Below are 24379 nucleotides of genomic sequence, written 5' to 3' on the forward strand. Positions count from 1 at the left end.
AATGTGTCCTTTTATTTAAAATGGTTATCTGTGGGGCATAGGAATTCATTCATCCCCCCCCCCAATATAGTCCGGACCCCCACAGGGTCTGAGGGACAGTGGACCGACCCCCTGCTGAAAAAGTTTACTGACCCTTGGGGTAAAAACTGGCTCAACAATGCAGCATCTTTGGGTTGTTAGGCACACAGTCGGTGTTACCAAGAGTTCTGCGTAGAGGTGTTGGAGCTGGGTGCATTTTTCAGCGTTTTGTCACAGTTTATTGGGATAGTTCTGATTATGTGTCACAGGTAATTAGTTCATACTTGTGCCTGGCCACTAATCAGGTTGCCTTTTCTGGAAATATGGAGCAGGTTGTCTCTGTCTGTTCCATTTTCGTGTTGCCGTCAGCAGATCTGCAGAGCTCTCTTTCTCCCTTGCCTACCATTTAACTGTGATTTAGGTGACAGATGCAAAAGAGGTAAGGCAGTCTTTCCAAATTATCAGATGACATGGCTGAAGAGGGTGACCTTTAAATGATACAGGATCCCCTGAGCTGTTGAAGATTTTCAGAACCACAAGAACATAATATCTAAGTGGAGACCCTCTCAGATGATTCCAAGTTGGATGAGTAAAACTATGTCACTGATTCAAAGAAGTCAGTAGGGAGACACACCCAACTACACTATATGCAAAAATTTAACTTTATACTTTTCAAGGTCTGCGTATTTTGGCATAAGGCTTCCTGGGAGATAATAGACAAAAGACATCCATTTACCATTGTTCAACCCGCTTATTATTATTATTAAAACCTTATTATTAAATTGCCATCATCCAAATCAATTCAAATCTACCGACCACAGCCAAAGGTAAAAGGATTATTAAAAATGTATATCTAAAAGCATACAGATGGATTGGAAGGGGCCCTTGTTGGGCACCAAAAGTGAGTTTCTGGGGGTACTGTGGTACCACCCTAGGACACACAGATTTTCCCCCAGAGGATTATTGTTAGGATTTCCCCTCCCCCCAAAAATTCACCCTTGTCTTTCATCTGGGTAAAAGAAACTCCTGGTTAAGAAAATGTATTTGATAGAGTACCATTCACTTCTCCCCACCCCCATTCTTTAATAATTAGTTTTTAAGTCGTTATGTGTACGTTATAGGTATAATGGCAGAGGTTGATCCCCAGGAAAAACCAACTGATTCAAGAAATGTGTATGTGTCTATCCGAGTTGATCATCTTAAAATTTGCCTGGCTTATTTTGGGTTGTGGCTTCCAGGTTTCCAGTAGGAGAAACTCTACACATATTGGCAGAGTGGCTTCAGATTGCAGCACAGTGAAGTAACAGTTATCATTTATTAAATTTATATCCTGCACTTCCTCTCAAAGGAGCCCTGTTTTTGCAGGTGAAAGTAAGCTGACTCCTAGATTACCTGGAAGACTTTAGGTGCTGGGTTCATCCCAAAGAGTTGGGAACGTTTACAATATTTTACAAATACAGGCCCAGTTCAGGTGATCTTTTGAGGCTTCGTGTCCATGTGGTTTATGAAACCAGAAACAAGGGTTGGGACCAAGTTCCCTTCCTCCCCTCCTCCTTTCCGGTTCTTTGGAGCGAAGGTCCTGGCTGAAGTCCCCTGTTAAATCTCTGCTGGGAAACTCTGGATTAATGTCAGGTGACAAACCAGTACAGGGGGCAGCAAACTTTTTCAGCAGGGGGCCGGTCCACTGTCCCTCAGACCTTGTGGGGGGCCAGACCAAAGAGATCTTTCAGACAGGGGTGTTAAAGACCGAAGGAGAAGACCAGTACCAACAGCTCTTAAAGAAGCCCTCAGATGTCAAGGAGATAAACAACTATCTGACTTTTAGAAGACATCTGAAGGCAGCCCTGTTTAGGGAAGTTTTTAATGTTTGATGTTTTATTCAGTTTTTAATCTGTTGGGAGCCACCCAGAGTGGCTGGGGAAACCTAACCTAACTTGTCCCAACTGCCCCATCGTAAATTCTCTAACTGTTCTCATTTGTTCATGCACATCCCTAAACTGCTTTCTGAAGACTGTTTATAAGCTTTAATTGTGGTGCAATATCAGATAATTGTTTTAATATAATGCAAAAGTAATTGAGGTGACTGAATGCAGGCTTCTTGAAGTGTTGTTCTAATATTACAGTAAGCAAGTTTCTGATTAATTTAGCCTCAGGGTGTCAACTTTTATTAAGCAACCTAACAGGAAACCTTGCACAACAAAAGAAGTGCATATCTGGGAAAGAGCAGAGAGAGACAGTGAGCAAGAGCTCTGATTTTTCAGAATAACTTTCTGTCTGTGGTCTAATTTTGGATTCCTTTCAAGTGGTTAGCTTTTTAACGAAGTTACTTTTGCTTGGGAACACGTTCTTATTCAAAGATTTATCATTCAAACGGTTTCAAAATTTTGCAAAATGCCTCACTGAGCATTTTAAGTGCTTTTCTTTTCTTCAATATCTGATGTTTTAATTTCTCTACTAAATTCCCTATTAATTTAGATCGGTTTTTGCTGAAAGGAAAACTCGAAACTGGAATTTCTCTTTGACAAAACTACTCCTTAAAAAGAAACTGATTGTGTGAAATCAGTTGCTCAACTGGTTTTTATCTCAAAACCTTGCAGAGTAGGTAGAGTCGTGGCCTCTGACACTGTTCTTTAGAAATTAATAGTGAAATTTGGGTTTTTCCCTGTTCAGGAACTCAGCAGAGAAAAAGGGTGAACTTATTGCTGATGTAAAGATTGCAGGGGAAAAGAGACTGAATTTGGTTTGCCTGTTTTTCTGTGTCTCCTCTTAAATAACATTGAACAGGAAAACCCTCCTGAGTTGGTAGTAAGTGTGGTTTGTAGTCATTGTGTACACCCCAGATGGTTCATAAAAACCCTTTGAAATGCCATCTGTCAGGCGTGTGTCCAGCCGGCAGCCTGTCATTTCGCTACAGAAAAGCGGAGGCAGGAATTCCCTTGCCCCTTGTTTTCTTTACTACCTTTCTGAATTGTCGTTGGGAACATTTGCTTAGATGCAGTGAAGGCGAGTGTAATCCTTGCGCTACGCAAAAATGCAGAATGTGGGCGTTTGCAGCCCCGTTGATCCCACAAAATGAGAGGGACTTGCCAGTGAAACTATATCTTAGGCTACAGTGGAAATTTGTATGTTTTAAGTTACTAGCTTCTTGACGTTACAAGGCTCTTGTAGGTGCGTTTATCTTCAGAGCGCAAGTAAAAAGCCAGATGAGACGCAATGGGTCATCCTAAGTGTGAATGAATAAATCAACATCCTGGCAACTCTTTGTTCTCTGAGCATCCTGGATGAGCAATGGACTTAATTTGTGCCTGTAAGAACAAACTCCATTTGATTCAGATGTGCTTGTTTTTGCTCTAAGCACTCATTGCTGAAGTAGAACATGGAAACTTTAAAGCCCTACAGTTGTATCTCAGTAACAGTGCAAGTATACTCTGCCTTGGTTTGTGAATTTCCCCTCCCCTGAAGGATGTGTGGTGTGCGTGTATTTTGGTTGTATGTAGAGAAAACTAATATGTGTAGCTCTTCCACTGAATTTAACGGCAGATGGATGCACTTAGCTTTCCCTTAGTTATATTTAATGGGTTGGATCCAGAGAAACACTGGCTTAAGGGAGTAGGCATGGGAAGTGAATTTTGCACCCCTTCTTCCTCCCCAGAAAGACTCTCCTAAGGATGAGTGGTTCCTGCCGAATGGGGTGGCCTGGGGTGTCAAGAGGAAAGGGGGAGAAATTATTTTTTAAAAATAAGGAGGAACGAGGAAGCACTTTCAGTGAGAAGCATCTCATCTCCCAGCCTCCCCTTCCATTTGTGTTCTTTTAGATCCAGCCCATTATTATCTAAGTCCATCTGAATTCATAATTCTTACAGAGTGTTTTAGCAGACCACCCTACGTTGATAGCAAAGGGCCTCTGCAACATTCAGATTTCAGCATCCCCAGAATATTAAGAGCAATGGCTTCAAACAAGTAGAACTATTCAAATGCCTTAGAAAATTAGTCTGCAGTTTTGACAGATGTGTTGATGTAATGTAAACAAAGGCGGAGAAGGATGATAAAACGTTAGTAATTGTCATAAAAAGACAGATGGAAAATGTGGGGGTGGATGCCAATAAATATTTCATGCAAGTTCTGGGTTGTTGAGGAAAGCTTTGTGAAATCGAATAAAGCGAGTTTTCACCCAAGTTCCCCAATATAAGTTGACTCGGAGAGGATATCGGATTGGGGAGAATTTGCATGGTGCTTCCCTGCAAAGGCCAGAAATGGAGTCAGTTAAAATGTATCTTGCAGACACCTGGACCAGAGCCAGGGCCGGACCACTCATGAGGCAAGGTGAAGCAAATGCCTTAGGCAGTAGGATCCACAGGGACAACAGATCCAGCTTCCAAGAAATGCATCACCCGCTGCTGCAAGCTTATGCCATTTTTAAAAAAATGCAAATCTTTTAAGGCACTGCTAGACTGCACTGTGCTTGGTGTGGGATGCTTGTTGTTGCAGACACTCATGTATGGTGCTACTTTACTTTGTCTTTTTCCTTTGGTACGTGGCCTCTTTCCCCAGAAGACCGTGGTTCCATTTCCCTCAGTAGTGTCTTGATGCGATGATACTTGTTTTGCCCTCATGGTGGTAAGGAAGCCTGAAAAGTCATTTGTGTTACCCTTTTTTGTCTCCCCTTAGGCACAACACGTCCTCCACGAGAAGGAGAAGTGCCTGGTGTGGACTATAACTTTCTGACTGTGCAGGAGTTTCTTGAGCTTGAAAAAAGCGGGACTCTTCTTGAAGTGGGAACCTATGAAGGTATGTCATAGTAATGTGGGCTCAATGAGATGCCCGTGATGAAGGACAGCTTCTAGAAATGCTTGAGGAACTTCTTTGGGAAACTTAGGGCCACCGCTTGCTTTTTATTATTGTAATGGCACCATTTCAATCCCAACCCCTTTAAAAGCTTTAAAACAGTGTTTTGAAAGGTAGGAATTAACATGGGAATGCTGAGGATTGTATTGTATTGTATTGTATTGTATTGTATTGTATTGTATTGTATTGTATTGTATTGTATTGTATTTTTTAACTGTTCTTCATCAAAGATAGATCCCAGGGCAATTTCAAAACGTTACACAAAACAGAACCCAATTCACTGTATTGTTATACAGTGGTGCTTCGCAAGACGAAATTAATTCGTTCCGCAAGTTTTTTCTTCTTGTGAGTTTTTCGTCTTGCGAAGCACGGTTTCCCATAGGAATGCATTGAAAATCAATTAATGCGTTCCTAGGGAGACCGCCTTCAGACCAGGTCCGGGGACAGTCTGTCCCCGGACCTCCTCTGAAGGCTGACGGGGGGAGAAGGACTTTTCTCCCCACCGCCAGCCTTCAGAACAGCCTTCTGAAGGCTGGCGGTGGGAAGAAAAGCCCTTCTCCCGCCGCCAGCCTTCAGAAGAGTTCCCGCAGGGCTGCCTAGGCTGCGGATAGCAGCTTGCTGCCCGGCGCACGGGGCGCTCTGAAGCAGAGCGCCCCTCGCGTGGGGCAGACATCTGCAGCTTGGGGAGCCCTGCAGGACTTCCACGCAGGGCTCTCCAAGCTGCGGATAGCAGCCTGCTGCCCCGCAAGAGGGATGCTCTTCTTCAGAGCGCCCCTCGCGCGGGGCAGACATTCGCAGCTTGGGGAGCCCTGCAGGACTTCCCCGCAGGGCTCTCCAAGCTGCGGATAGGGGCAGCAGGCTGCTATCTGCAGCTTGGAGAGCCCTGCGGGGAACTCTTCTGAAGGCTGGCGGGGGAGGAGGGCTTTCCTCCCCACCGCCAACATTCAGAATGCTGTTCTGAATGTTGGCGGTGGGGAGGAAAAACCCTCCTCCCACCGCAAACCCCGGGAACAGAGGAGAAGCGCTGCGCGCCTTCTCCTCTGTTCCCGGACCTCCCACCGCAAGCCTTCAGGACAGGTCCGGGAACAGAGGAGAAGGCGCGCTGCGCTTCCCCGCTGTCCCCGGAGATTTCCCTATGGGCTTTCGTCTTGTGTAGCAAGCCCATAGGGAAATTCGTCTTGCGAAGCCGCTAAAAATCGGAAAACCCTTTCGTCTTGCGGGTTTTTCGTTTACCGAGGCATTCGTCTTGCGGGGCACCACTGTAATCAGATTAGGAAATTATTAAAAAGCAGCAATAAAAGAGGGGTGTTTCTATGCAAACAGCTGCAGTGAAACATGAGAATAATATTAAACCTAACAACAACAACAAATTCCCCTCAGGGCTGCATGAGCAAACACTTCTTATTAGCCATAAGAAGCCTAAAAGTGTAGGGACCATCCATACTTCTAAGGAGAGGGAGATCCACATTCAGAGGGCCACTATAGAGAAGACTCTGTCTTATGTCACTGCAGCCATCATTGAGTATAGTGTCCCCCCACCCCCCATTTCATGATCCAGATTGGCTAATTTGCAGGGTTGGGATGTGTTCCCTCAAATACTTAGACCACAAGTTATTCAAGTCAAGCATGCCAGCATTAACACTTTGAATTGAGCCTTGTTACGTATAGGCAGGCAGCCCTCAGAGATCCTGCAAATATGTCTACGTGGGTTCATCAATAAGAGCTCTGGCAACTTTGACATTCAATCCCATCCAAATGCCTGCTGAAGTTAATGAAGACCTATTGCTTTCATTATTTATTTACTTATTTTGGGTTGCCTGGGCGGATGCTGCACTAACCACTTTGGATGTATTGGTTTGTTAATGGTGCTGCAGCCTGGTTTGACAAGTGCTGCCTTTTAGACTGCAATCCTTTACACACTTACCTGGGAGAAAGTTCTGTAACATTTAGCGACGCTTTCTTTGGGTTGAGTTGAATGGGATTGCTTTTCGCTAGCCTGAATTTGCCAGTGTTTGAGCTTTTCTGACTATAAAGCAAATAGTTTTTCTCCTTCTTAAACTTAGGAAGGCTTCCTAGCTGAGATTTGAAGAGGTAATGACATTTGTCTTTTTAATCTACAGAAAAATGCTAAAATTACAGTAACAAATGCTGAATTATAGGCTGAGAATTTAGAATATACAGGTCCTGTGCCCACCCAACTATGGGAGTTTATAGTTGACAAGTTGCAGTGATGGGAATCACTAGTGACCAGCTTTTCAAGTTTGTTGTGAGGATGAAGAACTGTAAAGAATTGTAAGGCACTTACTAGTAGTAGTAGTAAGAATAATAATAATAATAATTTATTCCCCAGCCACTCTGGGTGGCTCCAGAAAAATATTAAAATACAGTCATTCATCAAATATTAAAACCTTCCCTAAAGATAGCTATTAATACAATTGTTACAACTTTACTGACTTACTCAGCATCTTGGCTTTTGACTGCAAGTTATGTAGGACTTAAAGTTGGACATTTTATTATTTTCAGGATTTTGTAATGGTGAGTAATAATATTAATAAACAGTAAGCAAGTGTGTGTTTGTGTGTGTGATGCCCTCTGGATGTTGAACAACAATTCCCAGCACCCCCAGCCAGTCAGGGATGATTGGAATTGTGGTTCGACAATATTCAGAAGCTACCATGTTGGCTGCTGATGTTCTAGAGGCAGGACAAGAAATGCATTTATAGATTTTTGTCAAGTCAAGGCTTCTTTGTATCACAGCAAAGTACCACCCCGTCCAAGTTTATTTCGTTTAAGAGTATTTTAAGATGCTATGATTCATCCTCTGGGCATGAAGCATAGATTTGTCAAGGAGAGGGAGAAGTTATCTTTAATTACTTCTGTCGAGGTCTGTTCAAAATGTAATAAGGTGGCCTTTTAAAACAACAAGAAGTCATACATTTTGAACAATGAAGATTTAGTTCTGTTCGGAAGCAATTAACAACTCAGTTGCCTTAGGAATATTCGTCAAGGGTTCCATTGTGTTTCAGAACCTCGTGCTCATTATTTTTTTATTAATAAAATAATTCAGGCCTTTATTCCAAATTTATGAAACTTTGCAAATACTTGCAGACAACCCCTAAACCGACTCACTCCAGTTTTCATGTTTACACATGAAGCTGTATGCATAGGAGTGTTCAGTTGTGTGCTCTGAGTTTTTCCTGTTCTTTGCAAATAATGGAGGAGCCCTCAGATAGTTTATTGTTTATTTTTATTTTATTTACTGTTTAAAAGATTTTTTAGGCTCACTCGTTCATCAGTTAGATGCCACGGTGATGTACAAAGCAAGGCCAAAAACACAACTATAAAATATAACTGTTGAAATACAGTCAAAGCAGTGAAGCAGTAAACCACCATCAGAGACTACACAACTGAGATACAGCTGTTATGATACAGTTATGGTATCATAACAAAGAAGGCTTGCTCTTTCATTGAAATATAGCATGTAGAAGCTTTCTCTGACAGAGCTTAGGACACAGACAGGCTGCTATCAGGAGAGACACTCCGCGACTTGGGCCACTGAGGGGTTTAATAGTTGAAAAGTACAATTGGGAGGAAAGATGGCGAACGCACGAAAATATGGCGGGAGGGCGGGAGATCCGACGCAGGAGGAGAAAAGGAGACTGAGCCCCGGCCGCACAGATGTTTAAATCAGGTGAGCCACGTCCCCCGGTCAACCAGTTTGGTTGGCCGTGGGTCGTGACGCGGCCGGGACTCCCAATGACGCCCCCTGCTGTACACAGAGAGTGCTCATGGCCAGCCTGCAATTCCGCCCCCCTGGGAAGGTGAGCGGTTTTGTCAGGTGCAGAGCAATTAGTTTCCATTCATAGAAAAGATGTACTTACTAATGTTTCTATACAACAGATCAACTCAGTACAGTGGTACCTCAGGTTACATACGTTTTAGGTTACAGACTCCGCTAACCCAGAAATAGTACCTTGGGTTAAGAACAGTTTCAGGTTAAGAACGGACCTCCAGAACGAATTAAGTTCTTAACCCGAGGTACCACTGTAATCCGAATGGTCCTTTAACCCCATTAGATCACCAAGATCTAATTGCAGTGGAATATTTTATTTTCTCCTTATGCTTATGCTCTTTTAAAACTTTTTTAGGCAATGCCAGTGTGGTGTAGTGGTTAAGAGCGGTGGACTCGTAATCTGGGGAACCGGGTTCGCGTCTCCGCTCCTCCACATGCAGCTGCTGGGTGACCTTGGGCCAGTCACACTTCTTTGAAGTCTCCCAGCCTCACTCACCTCACAGAGTGTTTGTTGTGGGGGAGGAAGGGAAAGGAGATTGTTAGCCGCTTTGAGACTCCCTAGGGTAGTGATAAAGTGGGATATCAAATCCAAACTCTTATTTTTCTTGACAGTTTTCTTTTTGAAATAACATCAGTGTTGTGTAAGTTCTACTTTTAAAAGGTGTTGGTGATTATTATTTCTTTGGTCTTTATTACTTTTCAACTTATTTCCAACACGATGCAATTTGTCCTTGACAAGGGTTGGCAGTGGCCTTTTAATTTCAGAAGTTGAAGTTATGATGAATGCATTGTTGAGATTTCATTTTGTCCACTGAAGGCCACTCATTCCACCCGCCGTGAGAAAGGAGCTATTATGATTCTGCGTTGTTAGAAAGCTGAATGCTGCTCACTGCAGCACTGTTATTTGGGCTATAATTTAATGGTCTGTGGATTCCTGAGATAATATTTGGGGAACTAAGGTAACTTTGCCTTATCCAAAGGAGCCTAAAGGGTAACAATAAATGTGGATCTGTGTAAAAGGCGTCAAAGGGTAAATTGTGATAAATTACAGTCCTGCAACACAGCAACCAATCAAACATATGGTAAACAATTTTCTACTCCATCAAAACCTTACAAATTATCTTTGGTTGGAACCAAACGTTACCAAAGACTTGAGTGGAGTTTTTCCCACCCCGGCAGTTAACTGATTGTCCTTTGCAGTGTAGAGAAAATGTTGATGTGATGATGCCACATCACTTACTATGTTTTTATATACGTTGGACCCAGAGTGCCTGGGGCCCACCCAGTTAGATGGGCAGGTTACAAATAATAACATTATTTTGTGGTCCCTCCTATGATACCTGTATTAATGGTTCTACACACCTGCTCATCAAATGTTTCTGAATTGCTATCCAGGCATTGAAGAAGGAAGGGGCACATGTCCGGTGTCCATTTGGTCCAGTGTAGCACAGGGGAATCTGTCAGCTTCCAGAAGTTTCCGGACTCCAGCTTCCATCATTCTTGCCCATTGGGTGATATTTGTTGGGGCTGGCGGGAACTTGCGAGTCTTAGCAACGCCTGGAAGCTCACAGACTCCTGATCCTGGACACAGTGTTAAATCCCTGGTCTAGTGTTACGTGTGAACCACCCCATGTGTGTCCTATGCTATGATCTCCTCTGTTGTTGCTTGAATCTAGTTGAACTTTGGCTGGATGCATATGGCCAGAAACTGCTGTGCAAATGGTAAGACGTAAGATGTTGTGGGTCTGTTTTTTGTTGCTCTTGGTTGAAGAAACTCAGTCAAGCAAGCTTGTCCCTGACATACTTTGGGAACCGCTGTATTACTGTATGAATCATGGGTGCGGGCTTCCCAGTAGAGTCGCTACAATGTGCATCTGGAAGAGAAGAGGTGTGCAAAGGCTGGAGAAAGAAATATCAGTGGAGGGAGTCCTATTTGCCATGAAACAAACACCCCTCTGTAGCCTGGAACTTGAGTGTGCGGAATGCCACTCATTGATTGCTGTGGGCAGCCTACAGTGAGAGACTAGGATGAGACCAAAGGGTTCAGGGGATCCTCTTTGTCGAGAGAGATTTTGGGGTGACTTGCGGGTTTCTTTGGGCTCTGGCTGAGAACCAGGGTGCGTGGGCTGAGTCCTGAGGCAGAGCCAGGAGCATGAGAGGAGGTGCCTCGGAAGGCACATTAGAAGTTCTCTTACTGATACCTGTATATATTTATTAGCATTGCATAGATTTGCATTGAGGCTTCATATTTGTCTTTTTAGACTCATACCACACCACTTAGATCTATTTTATATGTCAGGTGCTACAGGTATATAAATGACCTAAAATAAAATAAAATAAAACGAAAAATAAAATCAAAGGCATTTTAACTTTATCACTAAATTGTGGCAGATTGATATCCTATAGATGTAGAATGGGCTCCAACTCTTAGGTGCTTCTGTCAACAATTAAAAACTTACTTTGTTACCTGAACTTTTTCTGACCATATCAGTTCTTGGCATTTCTGGCTACTAGAAGTCATACTGTTTTATTTCTATATTGTATTTTCATGTTGCGAACTGCTTTCAGAGCTACTGATGAAGGGCAGCGGTCCATACATGTAATTTATTATTATAAATGACAATAATAATATTTCTGCTTTATTAATATGGTTTTTGTGTTATATTTTCTTATATGCTGCCTATTGTATTATTCTGTAAACTTGCCTTAGTATTTCTGTGAAATAAAAGGTGGCGTCCAAACGATTTTAATAAATTTGTTTAAATAAATAAAATCACTTTTGCATCCACAGTGAAATGCAAATACATGTGCAAACCAAGACGATGATTAGATATTGATTGGGCATTTTTATTGGGTTCCCCCCTCCAAGTACAGTGGTACCTTGGGTTAAGAACTTAATTCGTTCCAGAGGTCCGTTCTTAACCTGAAACTGTTCTTAACCTGAGGCACCACTTTAGCTAATGGGGCCTCGTGTTACCGCTGCGCTGTTGCTGCATGATTTCTGTTCTCATCCTGAGGTAAAGTTCGTAACCCGAGGTACTACTTCTGGGTTAGCGGAGTTTTTAACCTGAAGTGTTTGTAACCCGAGGTGTTTGTAACCCGAGGTATCACTGTAGTGCTGTGTTTCCTTGAATGCCTTTTCTCTCCTCCCCCTTCCTCCCCCTTGCTCTTTTCTTAGCTTTGAATGAGTAGGTCTCCAGACGGCAGGTTGATTTGTTCTACATGCTCTTTGCTTTGACTGTTCTCCTTATTTGCAGTGGGTGTGTTGTGCTAAATCATAGGGTGGTACTTGTGCTTCTTAAGTGGTTGACTGAGGCAATTTACATTATTAGGAGGTGAAAAGAACAAATGGGATACAATGGAGGAGGCTTTGGAATCAGGATAGCATTCCCATCAACATTCATCGCATACAACAGGCCTCTGGGTCAGCTCAGCATTTTAGCTGCCGGATAGTCAAAGTCAGCAAAATAGGAATGTTTCATTTATGAGTGATAGAATTGCCCCCTAGCCAGTTTTAATCTGTCCTTGCATCCAGGGGCCATTTACCTTTACCTTTTTACATTTCCATGCCATTTTAATTTTACGTATTTATTGCTTTCCCCTCCTCCCCATAAGCTTCCATTTTATCTCCCCACCGCCCTCCTGTAAAAATGAATACCTGAAAAGGGATGAAAACCTGAAAAGGAGATAGCCTTTAACAGAGGATGAAGCATGATAATTATTCCACCAGTTAGATGATTATCGAGAAAAAAGAAACAGAATAGACTGCCTCCGAGAAGGTTATCAAGGCTTTGCTGTGTATTTCTGCTTGCAGTCTGTGACATATACACACGGCAGTGAAACATTTGGCATCTGTTTTGACATTTGTGTCTCCACCTTGTTAGAAAACCAAACTTAACCTTTAATTACTGCTGCTGACTGAAGCCAGGTTAACTTCGTTCCCCCTTTTGAAAGGGAAGCATACCGCTTATGCTCTTACGCTCTGGTTGGATCCTCGTCTAATTTTCCTTGATGTTTAATTAAGATGCAAAAGGTGATTCTGACATTCCTAAAAAGGCTATGGGGTTACAGGTTGTAGAACTTCGGTGGTGACCAAAATGGAACCCAGAACCGAACAGCGGCAGCAGCAGCAACAACAACATGTTTAACTGCAAATCTAGCAGTAGGAATTTGTGGAGTAAGCTAGGAATCTTGGGTTGGGAGTATTCTAAATTTCATTTGTTCAACCCAGCCCAGGAATGGGAATCGGGATGTAGACATCCCAACTCCTTGTTACCGTTGCTTCTTGTTACCTCTATAAAACAGAGCAAAGAAAAGAAAAGATCAATGAAGTGTTGGTTCTTCCCTCTCTCTCTCCTTCCTTCCTTCCTTCCTTCCTTCCTTCCTTCCTTCCTTCCTTCCCTCCCTCTCCCCACCCCCACCCCCTGCTTTAGTTGGCTTTATATAGAGCACAGAAATACCTTCTCTTAATAAAAAGTGGGTCTGCTGTACCTTCCTTATTTCCATTAAGGCTTTTAGTAGAATAAGTTGTTTCCTTTCTATCAATAATGCATGTATGTGCATTCAACATTCAAAATGAAGGATGAGTTAAAGGTGCTGCTCCTCCTGTGGAGATGAAAACTTTATGCTTCATTACAGAGATTTGAATGGGGCGCATTGAGATTTGGAACCGTCCTTTAAAAGCAGATTGGGGCCGTTGCCCCACAACCACCTCCACCCCACGGAAACTTGGAAATAAACTTCCTCCCATGGCCCGAGCCTGGAATTCTGAATTTCTCTAAGATGTTAGAGCCAAGGTGGTGTGGAACTGAGAAGAGTGTTGGCCTGGGGCCTGGGTTCAAACTCTGCTAGGCCATAACTCTCAAACATTATATCTTACTTAGCCTGGCCGAGCTCAGATGGTGGTTGTGAGAGTAAACAGGGGGAGTCCTTTATGTCGTCCTAAGCTCATTATAGAAAGGAAAGAAGAAAAATGTAATAAGAACAATGTGTTTGCTGTTGTTAAAAACACACACCTTATTAATACTCCCTAACATTTTCAGAACACTGTGAATATATTAAAGCATAAGACAGTCCCTGTTTGCAGGCTCACAAACTAGTGGACACGATACACAAGGAAAAAGGAATGGGAAGAGAAGAGGAAAGAATGCACCAGATATAATCCATCTTTGTGCTGCTGGTTTTTCAACATATGTGGCGAAATGAAGCATTCTATCCCAGACTGGACTCGTTTCATATGTGAAAATTATCCGGAGCTGATAGCTTGATTTTGACTTAGTTACGCAACTAAGAGGTTAATTCAGAGCTGAAGCACAGCAGCACCATGCAACATTGTGCAGTAGATCTTGTTCACCTAAAGCACTAGCAGCAGTAAAATCAGGCAATATTACAAATCCTCGCCCGTATCAGGATATCCCCTTACTCTGTGATTTTAGCAAGTCTTGGATCTGCTAAAGGGCTTTATTGAGACAACTGTAGTTCTTCCAAACAACAAACCTCTGCTTGTACAGTAGATATTTCTAATAACTTTTAAACCTGACTCTTTAACTCCTCTGTGCTGTTTGTATTAACCTTTGGTCCAGGGTTCAGTGAAGGTATGTACAGGGAAATCAGGCTTCTACCTATTCCCCTCACATCTTCAACTGGACTTGAATTTTGTACGTAGGTGGATAGGAATCCTGCAAAAGATTGAACCCCCCACTCCACCTCTGACCTCATGCTATCTCACATGAGTTTCATTTCTTTCCTTTTGGGGGTAAACTGCGGCACAGTATCACATCTTCACCAATGTTAACACTTGTTAGCTTTAAACAAGAGAGTGTGTGGCCAAAGTGTGTGAGCAAACACTGGTTTGCTTACATGCTGTATATCTAACCATACCTCTCTTCCTCTCCACCAAAGAATCCTGGGAACTGCAGTTTGTTAAAGGTGCTGAGAGTTATAGCTCTGTGAGGGTTAAACTACATTTCCCAGGATTCTTTGCGGGGGGAGGAACATACAGGAACAGCCTGAGACTGTGGCGAGGGTCAGAAAGTAAAACAATATGGAACTGGGATTTTACATATGGATACGCTCCGAGTTCCACCCAACATTGGGGGGGGACGGGACAACACAGACCTCATTGTGCATCACACGTGTGACACACACATGTAACATGACATGTCTCTGGAGGAGGCTGCAAAGCCTTGTCTCTCTGCCCATCCCTGTTCCCTGAAGGATCTAAGGCAGGCACCCCCAACCTGTGGCCCTCCAGATGTTTTGGCCTACAACTCCCATGATCCCTAGCTAACAGAACCAGTGGTCAGGGATGATGGGAATTGTAGTCCAAAACATCTGGAGGGCCGAAGGTTGGGGATGCCTGATCTAAGGCCACATCCACACCCTGCATTGAAAGCATTCTTACTTCACTTTAATAGTCATGGCTTCCCCCAAAGAATCCTGTTGTTTGTTAAGGCCCCCTACCCCCCACCCTCACAGAGTTACAGTTCCCAGGGTGGCTTGACCATCTTCCCACAGTGGTTCAATCCCTCTTCCCAGGGACCTGTGGAAATTGTAGGTCCAATGGTGGCCTAGGTTTAAGGATTGGCATCTCGTATGCTTGACTCCCCTGTAAACCTGCTCTGATGTAGGTTTTGTTTGCAGTGTCCAAGTAATTTTGTGTGTGTGTGTGTGTGTGTGTGTGTGTGTGTGTGTGTGGAGCACGCACGTCCAGTGGGTGTGCCTCCAAAAATGTGTATCGGATGCCTTTTGTCCCTATTCTCCCTGACCTAGCCAAGCCAAAAGCCTGTCTCAGCAAAGCAGATACCACGTGTTGCCATTCCCCTTTTCTTTTGGCAAAGTTTTCCTCTTTTTTTGGACAGCACTTTATTTTTAAAAATAAAAAAAGTTTAACTGCTACCCATTGAGGATCCCTATTAAAGCAGGTCATGCTAGTCTTGTATTGCTTTTCTGGATGATGTTAAGAACTGAGTTTTTATTTATTTCATGCAGGGTTCACTCTCAATCTGGCACAGCATTATGTGGGTGCTTCCGTCTCTCTCTGTGTGTGTTTGAAAGCTACTAATTGAAATTCAAATGTAATGAGATGAAGGCCTCCCCCCCCCCCCCGGCCGCCCCCAATTCACCACAGTCTTCTTTTGTTTTAGTCCTTGTACGCCTGGTGCACCTCAAAAAGACAGGCTTTGGTTCTTTGGTTTTAAAATTCAAACATGAATAAGTTTCACGAAGGTAAAACAGCCGACATCTTTTGAATGCTTTTTCTTTCAGTTGGTGGGCAGGGAGGGGGGAGGGAACAATATTTGTTCCTGTTAGCTAAGAACGAGAAATGGCTTTGATTATGGCGGGTGGAGCTGAGGAGGGGAGTGGTGGTGGTGGGAGAGAAAAGAGAGAAGAAATATTTAATGACACGAAATCTGCAAAAGCAAACAAACACGCAAATGTCTTTCTGTTGCCTAGGTAACTACTATGGAACACCCAAGCCTCCCAGCCAACCCCTCAGTGGGAAAGTGAATAATACTGATGCTTTGCAAAACCTCCAGTCCGGCTCCAAGCAGTCGACCCCCAAGCGAACCAAGTCTTACAATGATATGCAAAATGCTGGCATAGTGCATACGGAGAATGAAGAGGAAGATGATGTCCCTGAAATGAACAGTAGCTTTACAGGTAAATAAATTATTTGCTTGCCTTTGTATAAGAAGGAGGCGACCAATGGGTGGGGGTGGGGGAAGGAATTGGGATGTGCAAATTGGTGCTTCTTCTCAAGAAAATTCCTGCGCATACTTATTCACAAAATCTTTAGCATCTGAGGGATGCACAGCTCACCATTTACTGCTTTCCCCCTTTCCCTCAACAAAAATCTGTAGTTATTACTGTTAGGAATGTTCCTATGTTAACAATATGAATGAGTTAGCAGAACCCATTTCTTTGACTTCATAGTTAAGGCTCTGAACCGCAGCTTTTGGCAGAGCATGTGAAAAGAACTTTGGGTAGCTGCCTGTGCGATCTCTTGACTTTTCAGTTATCAGATAGGCTAAAAATAACAATCGGAAGTTGGCACCTAGCTGAAACGGCTATGTTTTTCTCATCCCCGCTAGTATATTCCTTTATCAGCTGAGGAACCTGTTGCAAGAATCAGCTGACTTCAGATCCGTTACTTTGAGAGTTAGATGTTAAAAATATCCTGCCATTGATTAAATAAAGGGCAAAATATTTAGGAGATCTGCAGGGTCTTATGATCCTAAGCACACGTCTTTGGAGACGAGTACCACAGAAAGCTGTGGGATGTCTGAGTGAACGTGGTTTGAACCAGAATGTATGTTTAATTGATTGAGGTCACATAAAATAGGACTTTGATTTTCATTTGGCATTTTATGCGGCTGCAATCACGTAAGAGCTGTTTGACACCTAGGGATGTGGTGGACACTCCTTCCTTGAAGGGTTTTAAGCAGAGGTTGGGTGGCTGTCTGTCGTGTATGTTTTAGCTGAGATTCCTGCATTTCAGGGGGTTGGACTAGATGACCCTCAGGGTCCCTTCCAACACTACAGTCCTATGATTCTGTTATTCTAGTGCAGTAGCAGCAAGACTGGAGGAGGAGTGCAGTGGCCCTGATCTTCATTTTGGGAACGCTTGTTTGCAAGAAGCAACTTTGCCATAGGTTGCATTCCGATGTAATAGTAAACCACTGTTTAGCATTATGATAATGAGCCTAGTCCCTTCCTCGGTTGATGTGTCCCCCCATCTTTCCTCTAGCACAGGGGTCAGCAAACTGTCTTTTCAGCAGGGGGCCAGTCCACTGTCCCTAAGACCTTGTGGGGGGCCATACTGTATTTTTTTTGGGGGGGGGAATGAACGAATTCCTATGCCCCACAAATAACCCAGAGATGCATTTTAAATAAAAGCACACATTCTACTCATGTAAAAACATGCTGATTCCCGGACCGTCTGTGGGCCAGATTTAGAAGGCAATTGGGCTGGATCCGGCCCCCGGGCCTTAGTTTGCCTACCCATGCTGTAGAACAATTAAATGTGTATCTCATCTGCGGGTTGGTCAAGTAGCCCTGGGTGCTAGTCAGTCGGATGTACGGTATTAAAACCCGATCTTTCCAATGTGACATGCTTCCATTTCTAACCTTTTGCAAAATTCCTGTATGGTTTGTAGCAACCCAGTAAGAAATATGGATTAAAATAAATAAAACAGACAAGGGTGAAAACAACAGGACAAGACAGGCATATAGTTACAAACTATACAGTAATTACCGTATATACTCAAGAACAAGCTGACTTTTCCATCACATTTTTTATGCTGAAAAGGCCCCCCTCGGCTTATACTCGAGTGAGGGTCCTTTCAGACTGCTCCTTCCTCCTCCTCCGCCTTTGCCGCTAGTGGCGGCGGCGGCAGAGGAACCAGCAGCCTGAAAGCAGCCCTTTTGGGCTGTTTGTTCTTCCTCCGTCGCTGCCCCCCCCCCCCCCCGGTTTGTGGTGTGGTGAACCGGCTTATACTCGAGTCAATAAGATTTCCCAGTTTTTTGTGCCAAAATTAGGTGCCTCGGTTTATACTCGAGTCGGCTTATACTCCAGTATATACGGCATGTGCCTCCATTTCTGAATGATCTAATAGTCTTTGTTACTCACTGGTTACTTAAGAAACAGCCCCAGCTTGGTGGATCCAGCTTGCATGTTTATTTTTTAACAAAGTGTCTCAAACAATTATGGAAGCAAGCAGGGTGAAAATAGTAATGTACCATTGACTAATAATCACTATGTCTAATTCTCTCTCTCTGTGTGTGTGTCCTTCTGCAGCAGACTCTGGTGAACAAGACGAGCACAATACACACAGCACAAGAGATTCGGCTCCCCCATCTGTGAATAATAGCAGCATCACCACTGTTCCCACCACGGAACCTTCTCAGAAGCTCCCTCAATACCTACCTCCTTGTGCAGAGGAAAACTTGGGTCCTCTGCCTGAAAACTGGGAGATGGCCTATACAGAAAATGGAGAAGTCTACTTTATAGAGTAAAGAGATCATTTTCTTGTGTGTTCTTTGAACTTGCAGATAAACGAGAGAAGGGTTGAACCGTTGCACCATTTTTGAGGCCGAACTAGGCACAGCGCGGGCAGTCTTTGGGGCTTTCTTCTACTGGTTGGTGGTAGTGCTGGAAGTGACAAGGAGTTAGGCAAAGGATGGCTAAGGGCTGCCTTTCTCCTGGGGACTGCAGGTTTCCCTCACTTGCGGCTTAGAAGGGCATCACACTGAATGCCATGCTACTAACCCCCACACATTGGACTGCAGTTTAACCGTAACTCATTCGCGCTTATTCTGAAAACAAAAGCATAATTGTTGAGGAATTTATTTAGGAAACACTATTGTTTGCAGCAATCAAACTGTTTTGCCAAACAAACCAAAAGCTAAGTGAGCCCCTGTTAAATTCTCCGGCAGGTCAAAGCATCAACAGTTTGGCAGTAGAAGGTAATGCATTGCTCTTCTCAAAAGTTAGTCATCATTTCCCTCAATAGCAGAGAAATCATAGTGTGGCAAGCTAAAAAGTTGGCTTCTCATTCATCACAGGGCCCAGAACCTTGTGAAGTTCTGCCACCGTTTGTCTTAGAAGCATCTTGTTTTCTCACTTCTGAAGGCTATCCAAATACTGTATAAAAATCCCCTTATCCCCTTGGGACATAAAATGTTTTGTACCTTGGCAGACCCCTTTTACTCCATTATTGTTAATTTGACTTGCTTGCTGGATTTCTATGCCCCCGGTTTACCAGTTAGAGATTAATTGCCCTGGAGTGCACAAAAGAATTAAAACGGTTTTTGCCTTCTGTATTGCGAGGGTGGGTAAAGTAGTGTGTGAAACAGCGACCTTCCACTCCAGCTTTCATATCGCCAATAATCTATAGCAGGGATTGTGAAGGCCATCCTTTGAGAACGGGTCTGCTGTTTAGTAGTGAAGTCTTCAAAGGTACATGCCCCTCATAATTTCAGAGGAGGGTTAGGTTGTGTTGCAAACCCCCTTTGAGACTTGCGGAAGGAACTGTGCCATGCTATTTAAAGTGGTACTGGAACAGGAATGCTATATAGTTCCCTGTTTGTCAGCGGGGGCCGTGTTTGAGCCATCGAGGTTATGGAACGGAAAGGAGGTGAATGATGTATCCGCTGCAAGAATTAGAATGCCACTCCTTTAGATGCATCAAAAAGGTGACCAGGCAGATTGGTGGGGCAGTGGCGTAGGAAGGGGGGTGCGGGCCGCCCCAAGTGTTATCACTGAGGGGGGTGACAAAATGGCAAAAATATATGGTTGGTTGTTTTTTTTTAAAAAAAGGGCTCATGACACTTTTTTTGAAAAAATAATAATTCCTGCACTCACCGCACCCCCCTTCCTACACCACTGGTAGCTAGGTGAGATGGGGGGCACTGGGCGCCACACCGTGGGGCCTGCAGGGTGCCTGAGCCACGTGCCTTTCCTGAGGGGGAGGCGGTGGGCGGACTGCCTGCAAGCTCCATGCTGCATCTGCCCACTGCCTCAGCCGGCCTACAGCTGAGGGGGAGGCTGTGGAGAGGTTCCAAGCAACGCGCCCTGCCTTGGCTCGCCCCGCCCCCAGCTGCAGGACGTATGCGCTGAATCGGGCACCCGAGCAGCTAGCCACGCCGCTGGGGTAGGCGGAGCAGGATCATTGAAGGGCCGTGTTTGCATCTGGCCTGTCATACAGTGCCATCCAGCTCAGAGGAGTGCCATGTGCACATTGCTAGCTCTGGTCCTGGCACTTTTCAATAACACCTGATCAGTGTAAAAGGCATTCCTTTAATCCGACCTGCGTCTTAGAGCTCGGATAGAGCATGAGACTCTTAATCTCAGGGTGGCGGGTTCGAGCCCCACGTTGGGCAAAAGATTCCTTCATTGCAGGGGGCGGGGAGTGAACTGGTCCCTTCCAACTCTACAATTCTAACTCATCCCTCATCAATTTTCAAGTGGTCTGTAAGGGGAAAGATTTGCCCCAGATCATTCAGGAACATGGTCTATGAGGGGAGGTCCATCCAAATGGGCCCACCACCATTGCATCTTCAAATATCACAGTTTCCTTTTTCTCCAGTGTGAGAGCCAGTGTGGTGTAGTGGTTAAGAGCGGTAGTCTCGTAATCTGGGGAACCGGATTCGCTTCCCCGCTCCTCCACATGCAGCTGCTGGGTGACCTTGGGCCAGTCACACCTCTCTGAAGTCTCTCAGCCCCACTCACGTCACAGAGTGTTTGTTGTGGGGGAGGAAGGGAAAGGAGAATGTTAGCCGCTTTGAGACTCCTTAAAGGGAGTGAAAGGCGGGATATCAAATCCAAACTCTTCTTCTTCTTCTATGTATTTTCAGAGACTAGACTGGAAGCCATGTCTTAGAAAGTTTAATTTTTATGCTCCGTTCTAAATGAAAATGGATTTAGCTCAGATGAGTCAAAGTGGTGGCCACAGGCTATTTTTCTGTCACTGATACTTTATTTTTAACAAAGGTCTCTTTTCTTTTTTCTTTTCTTTTTGGTTTGCAGCCATAACACTAAAACGACGTCTTGGCTAGACCCACGGTGCCTGAACAAACAGCAAAAGCCTCTAGAAGAATGTGAAGATGATGGTAAGGGAGTAAACGCTGAAATGAAATCTGGAAAACATTTTACCTAACTTAAGGTTGCAAAGGAATGAGTGGAACCGGATTCTCCTCTCAAAATCACACAGCTGGTTCAGTGGGGCCGAGATTTGTATCATAATGCAGGTGGGGATGCTAAACTATATCCTTGGTAGAGAGTTCCCTTGCTGGGTATGTGCTATGTGTACCAGAAGCATTTTTTAAATGGCAACATGCAGGACAGAATCTTCCTAAGTTCTAGGTGGCATAATTTTTGCATATCCCCTCAGCTATAGAATTCTGGCCACTCTGAAGGCGGACTTAGCTACAATGGCATTAGCAGAAGAAGCATCCTCAGCAATTGTCCAGTTCAGCGAGTTCAGCTTGCTGATTTCCCTTGGAGGTTTTTAAGCAGAGGTTGGATGGCCATCTGTCATGGATGATTTAGCGGAGATTCCTGCATTGCAGGGGGTTGGACTAGATGACCCTTGGGTCCCTTCCAACTCTAAGATTCTATGATTTTTCCACTATAATCACCTTGCAGCTTTTCAGAGCTGGTTATTATTACTTTTTTAAAAGAAGCAGCAGCAGCTAAAATCATAGCTACAATTCTCCTGCTTTGAAAATTACTCTTTGGTGAAGCCACTGAAAAAGGAGAAAAAAAGGAAAAGACAATTTAATTCCATTCTTATAGAATCCTACAATTAGTCTTAAGTCACTGTATAAATGCAGTGTATGGGATATTGCAGTTTCATTACTTCATTTTGATCCAATGGTCATTATTGCTTATCTTAGTGAAAATAAAAGGTGTGTGTATATATATGTTACTCCATTTTTGCAGTGTTATTTCCCAGCAGTTATTGAAATAATAAATCAGATTTGATATTTGCACCCCTTGAGACCTTCAGGATGCCAGCCAGTTTCCAACTCAAGAGACCCGGCTACTTTAATTTAACTTGGGAGAAGAAAATGGGGTATGTCACAGCAATTTAAAAAACAACAGGTAGAAAGCTGAGAGGAGAGAAAATGAAAGGGGCAGCAACACATGCCTGATTCTTAAGTTCATTTTGAAGCAAAATGAAACAAAATAGTTAAACGCCCTCAACTTAACTTGTAGGTCAAATTGCTATGCATTAGGACCAAACTAGAGGTGATGGTGGCAGGCACAGTTATTCATACACTTCCCCATCCACATATGAATCGGGTATTAAGGCAGCTCTGGGGCAAAAGTGACCTGGGAGAGGTAAGGTGAGGAAGGCTCAACTGCATGTCCCATTGGAGCTTAGAATTAGACACTTACAGCCAGGGCTGCCTAAGACATTTTGACACCTGAGGTGGACCCCAAAATGGTGTCCCTGGGGAAGAAGAGATCAGGGAAGATCCACATGAGGAACAAGTGGAAGGTAGGGAAAAAGATCAACGTTGACCGCCACCTGAGGCAGTTGCCTCAACTTGCCTCATGGGTGGGCTGGCCCTGCTCTCAGCCCTATTTATACAGGCTTCTGAACAAGCAGAAATGATACTGCTACTTTCACATCTAGCCTGGCCCTTAGCTGATCAATGCATTAACAGTTGTTCTTCAGAAACTAGCAATCACAATTTTTTTGAATTTGTTTCCAAAATGGCTTTATAAGAAGCATTTCCGTTATATTGAAATTTGTATTACACCAGCCCGTGTGTGGGAGGTGTCCGTCCAAATAATGCACTGCCCACATTGCCCTACACTAAGTAGTTTCTTTAACCCCAGCCTCCAGACCACATTTTTATGAGAAGCCTCAAGGCTGCAGCCCTGCACTCCCTTCCCTCGGAGCAAGTCCTGCTGAATTCAGTTGGACTTACCTCGGCATTGACGTCTCCTGTCCTCTTGCACAAATCGGCCATTCCCATTTCAAAACTAGGGTAACAAATAGGTGGTGAACCAGCAAATAGGCACAATTAATATATCCCAGTATTATAATTTTTAATGAGTAGGCGTGTGATTGTACGGCAACTCCTTTATTCAGCAAATTTACTTTCTGCAGCCTATTGGGTAGCTAATGCAGTGTTTCCCAACCTTTTTTGGGCAAAGGCACACTTGTTTCATGAAAAAAATCTCGAGGCACACCACCATTAGAAAATGTTTAAAAAATTAACTCTGTGCCTATATTGACTATATATAAAGTAACTCTCTTTAATAGGCATCAAATAAACACAAAGAAAGTACCGGTATTTTATAATTACTTTATTATGAAATAGTAAGTACCGTATTTTTAGGACGCTCCGTCCCATAGGACGCACCTACTTTTTTTGGGGGGGGGGGAAATAAAGGAAAAATTTTTTTCCTTTATTTCCCCCCCCAAAACCAGGTCGGGGAACAGTGGGATGGCGGTGCTGCGCCTCCCCGCTGTCCCCCGAGCTTGTGGGGCTGGCCCATGTCTGCCTGGCGCGAGGGGCGCTCTGCTTCAGGGCGCCCCGCGCATCGGGCGGCAGGCTACAGTCCGCAGCATGGGGAACCCTCTGTTTCAGGGCGCCCCACGCGCCCCCACGGGTGCGCAAGGCTTGCCAACACGAGCGCGGAGCACGGGGCGTCCTCCGAAGGGCGCCCCGTGCTCTGCGCCGCCCGCAAGCCTTGCGCTCCTGGGGGGAGATCCCCCGGGTGCGCAAGGCTGGCCAACACCAGCGCGGAGCACGGGGCGTCCTCCGAAGGAACGCCGCCATCCCGCTGTCCCCCGACTTGGTTAGAAGGCTGGCGGGGGGGGGGAGAAGCCTGCTTTTCCCCGTCGCCAGCCCCGCAAACTTGGGCGACAGCGGGAGAGGCGTAGCGCGCCCTTCCCGCTGTCCCCCGACTTGGCTAGAAGGCTGGCGGGGGGAGAAGCCTGCTCCTCCCCGTCGCCAGCCCCGCAAACTCGGGAGACAGCGGGAGAGGCGTAGCGCGCCCACCCGCTGTCTCCCGACATGGTTTGGAGGCTGGCGGAGGGCTTCCTCCTCCCCCAGCCCCGCAAGCTCCCAGAGCTCTGGGTCCCGTTCTGGGGGAGGGGGAAGCTCGGGCTTCCCCCGCCCCAGCCCCGCGTCTCCAGCCGGGAGACGGTCGCGCTTTAGCCCCGTGCGTGCTCTCCCAGCTGGAGAGGTGACGCGCGCCTA

General features: G+C 44.6%; 1 protein-coding gene and 1 long non-coding RNA gene across 51 annotated transcripts in view; one reads left to right on the forward strand and one right to left on the reverse strand.

Annotated features, from left to right (window-relative positions):
* MAGI1 (membrane associated guanylate kinase, WW and PDZ domain containing 1) overlaps nucleotides 1-24379 on the forward strand; it is a 475361-nt gene that overhangs the window by 345790 nt on the left and 105192 nt on the right. For 43 of the 50 annotated variants that reach the window (XM_083722580.1, XM_083722597.1, XM_083722572.1 and 40 more), the window contains 4 exons: nucleotides 4687-4806; nucleotides 16112-16318; nucleotides 18456-18669; nucleotides 21186-21268. In XM_083722580.1, coding sequence (XP_083578706.1) covers nucleotides 4687-4806; nucleotides 16112-16318; nucleotides 18456-18669; nucleotides 21186-21268 — 624 coding nt within the window. The remainder of the gene's footprint in view (nucleotides 1-4686; nucleotides 4807-16111; nucleotides 16319-18455; nucleotides 18670-21185; nucleotides 21269-24379) is intronic. The other 7 variants (XM_083722620.1, XM_083722590.1, XM_083722578.1 and 4 more) reach the window with 1 other exon arrangement.
* LOC310838190 overlaps nucleotides 1-24379 on the reverse strand; it is a 582108-nt gene that overhangs the window by 247145 nt on the left and 310584 nt on the right. The gene's annotated exons all lie outside the window — the stretch shown is intronic.

The sequence above is a fragment of the Podarcis gaigeae genome (genome assembly GCF_964106915.1).
Source record: "Podarcis gaigeae genome assembly, chromosome: 2".
Lineage (NCBI taxonomy): Eukaryota > Metazoa > Chordata > Lepidosauria > Squamata > Lacertidae > Podarcis > Podarcis gaigeae.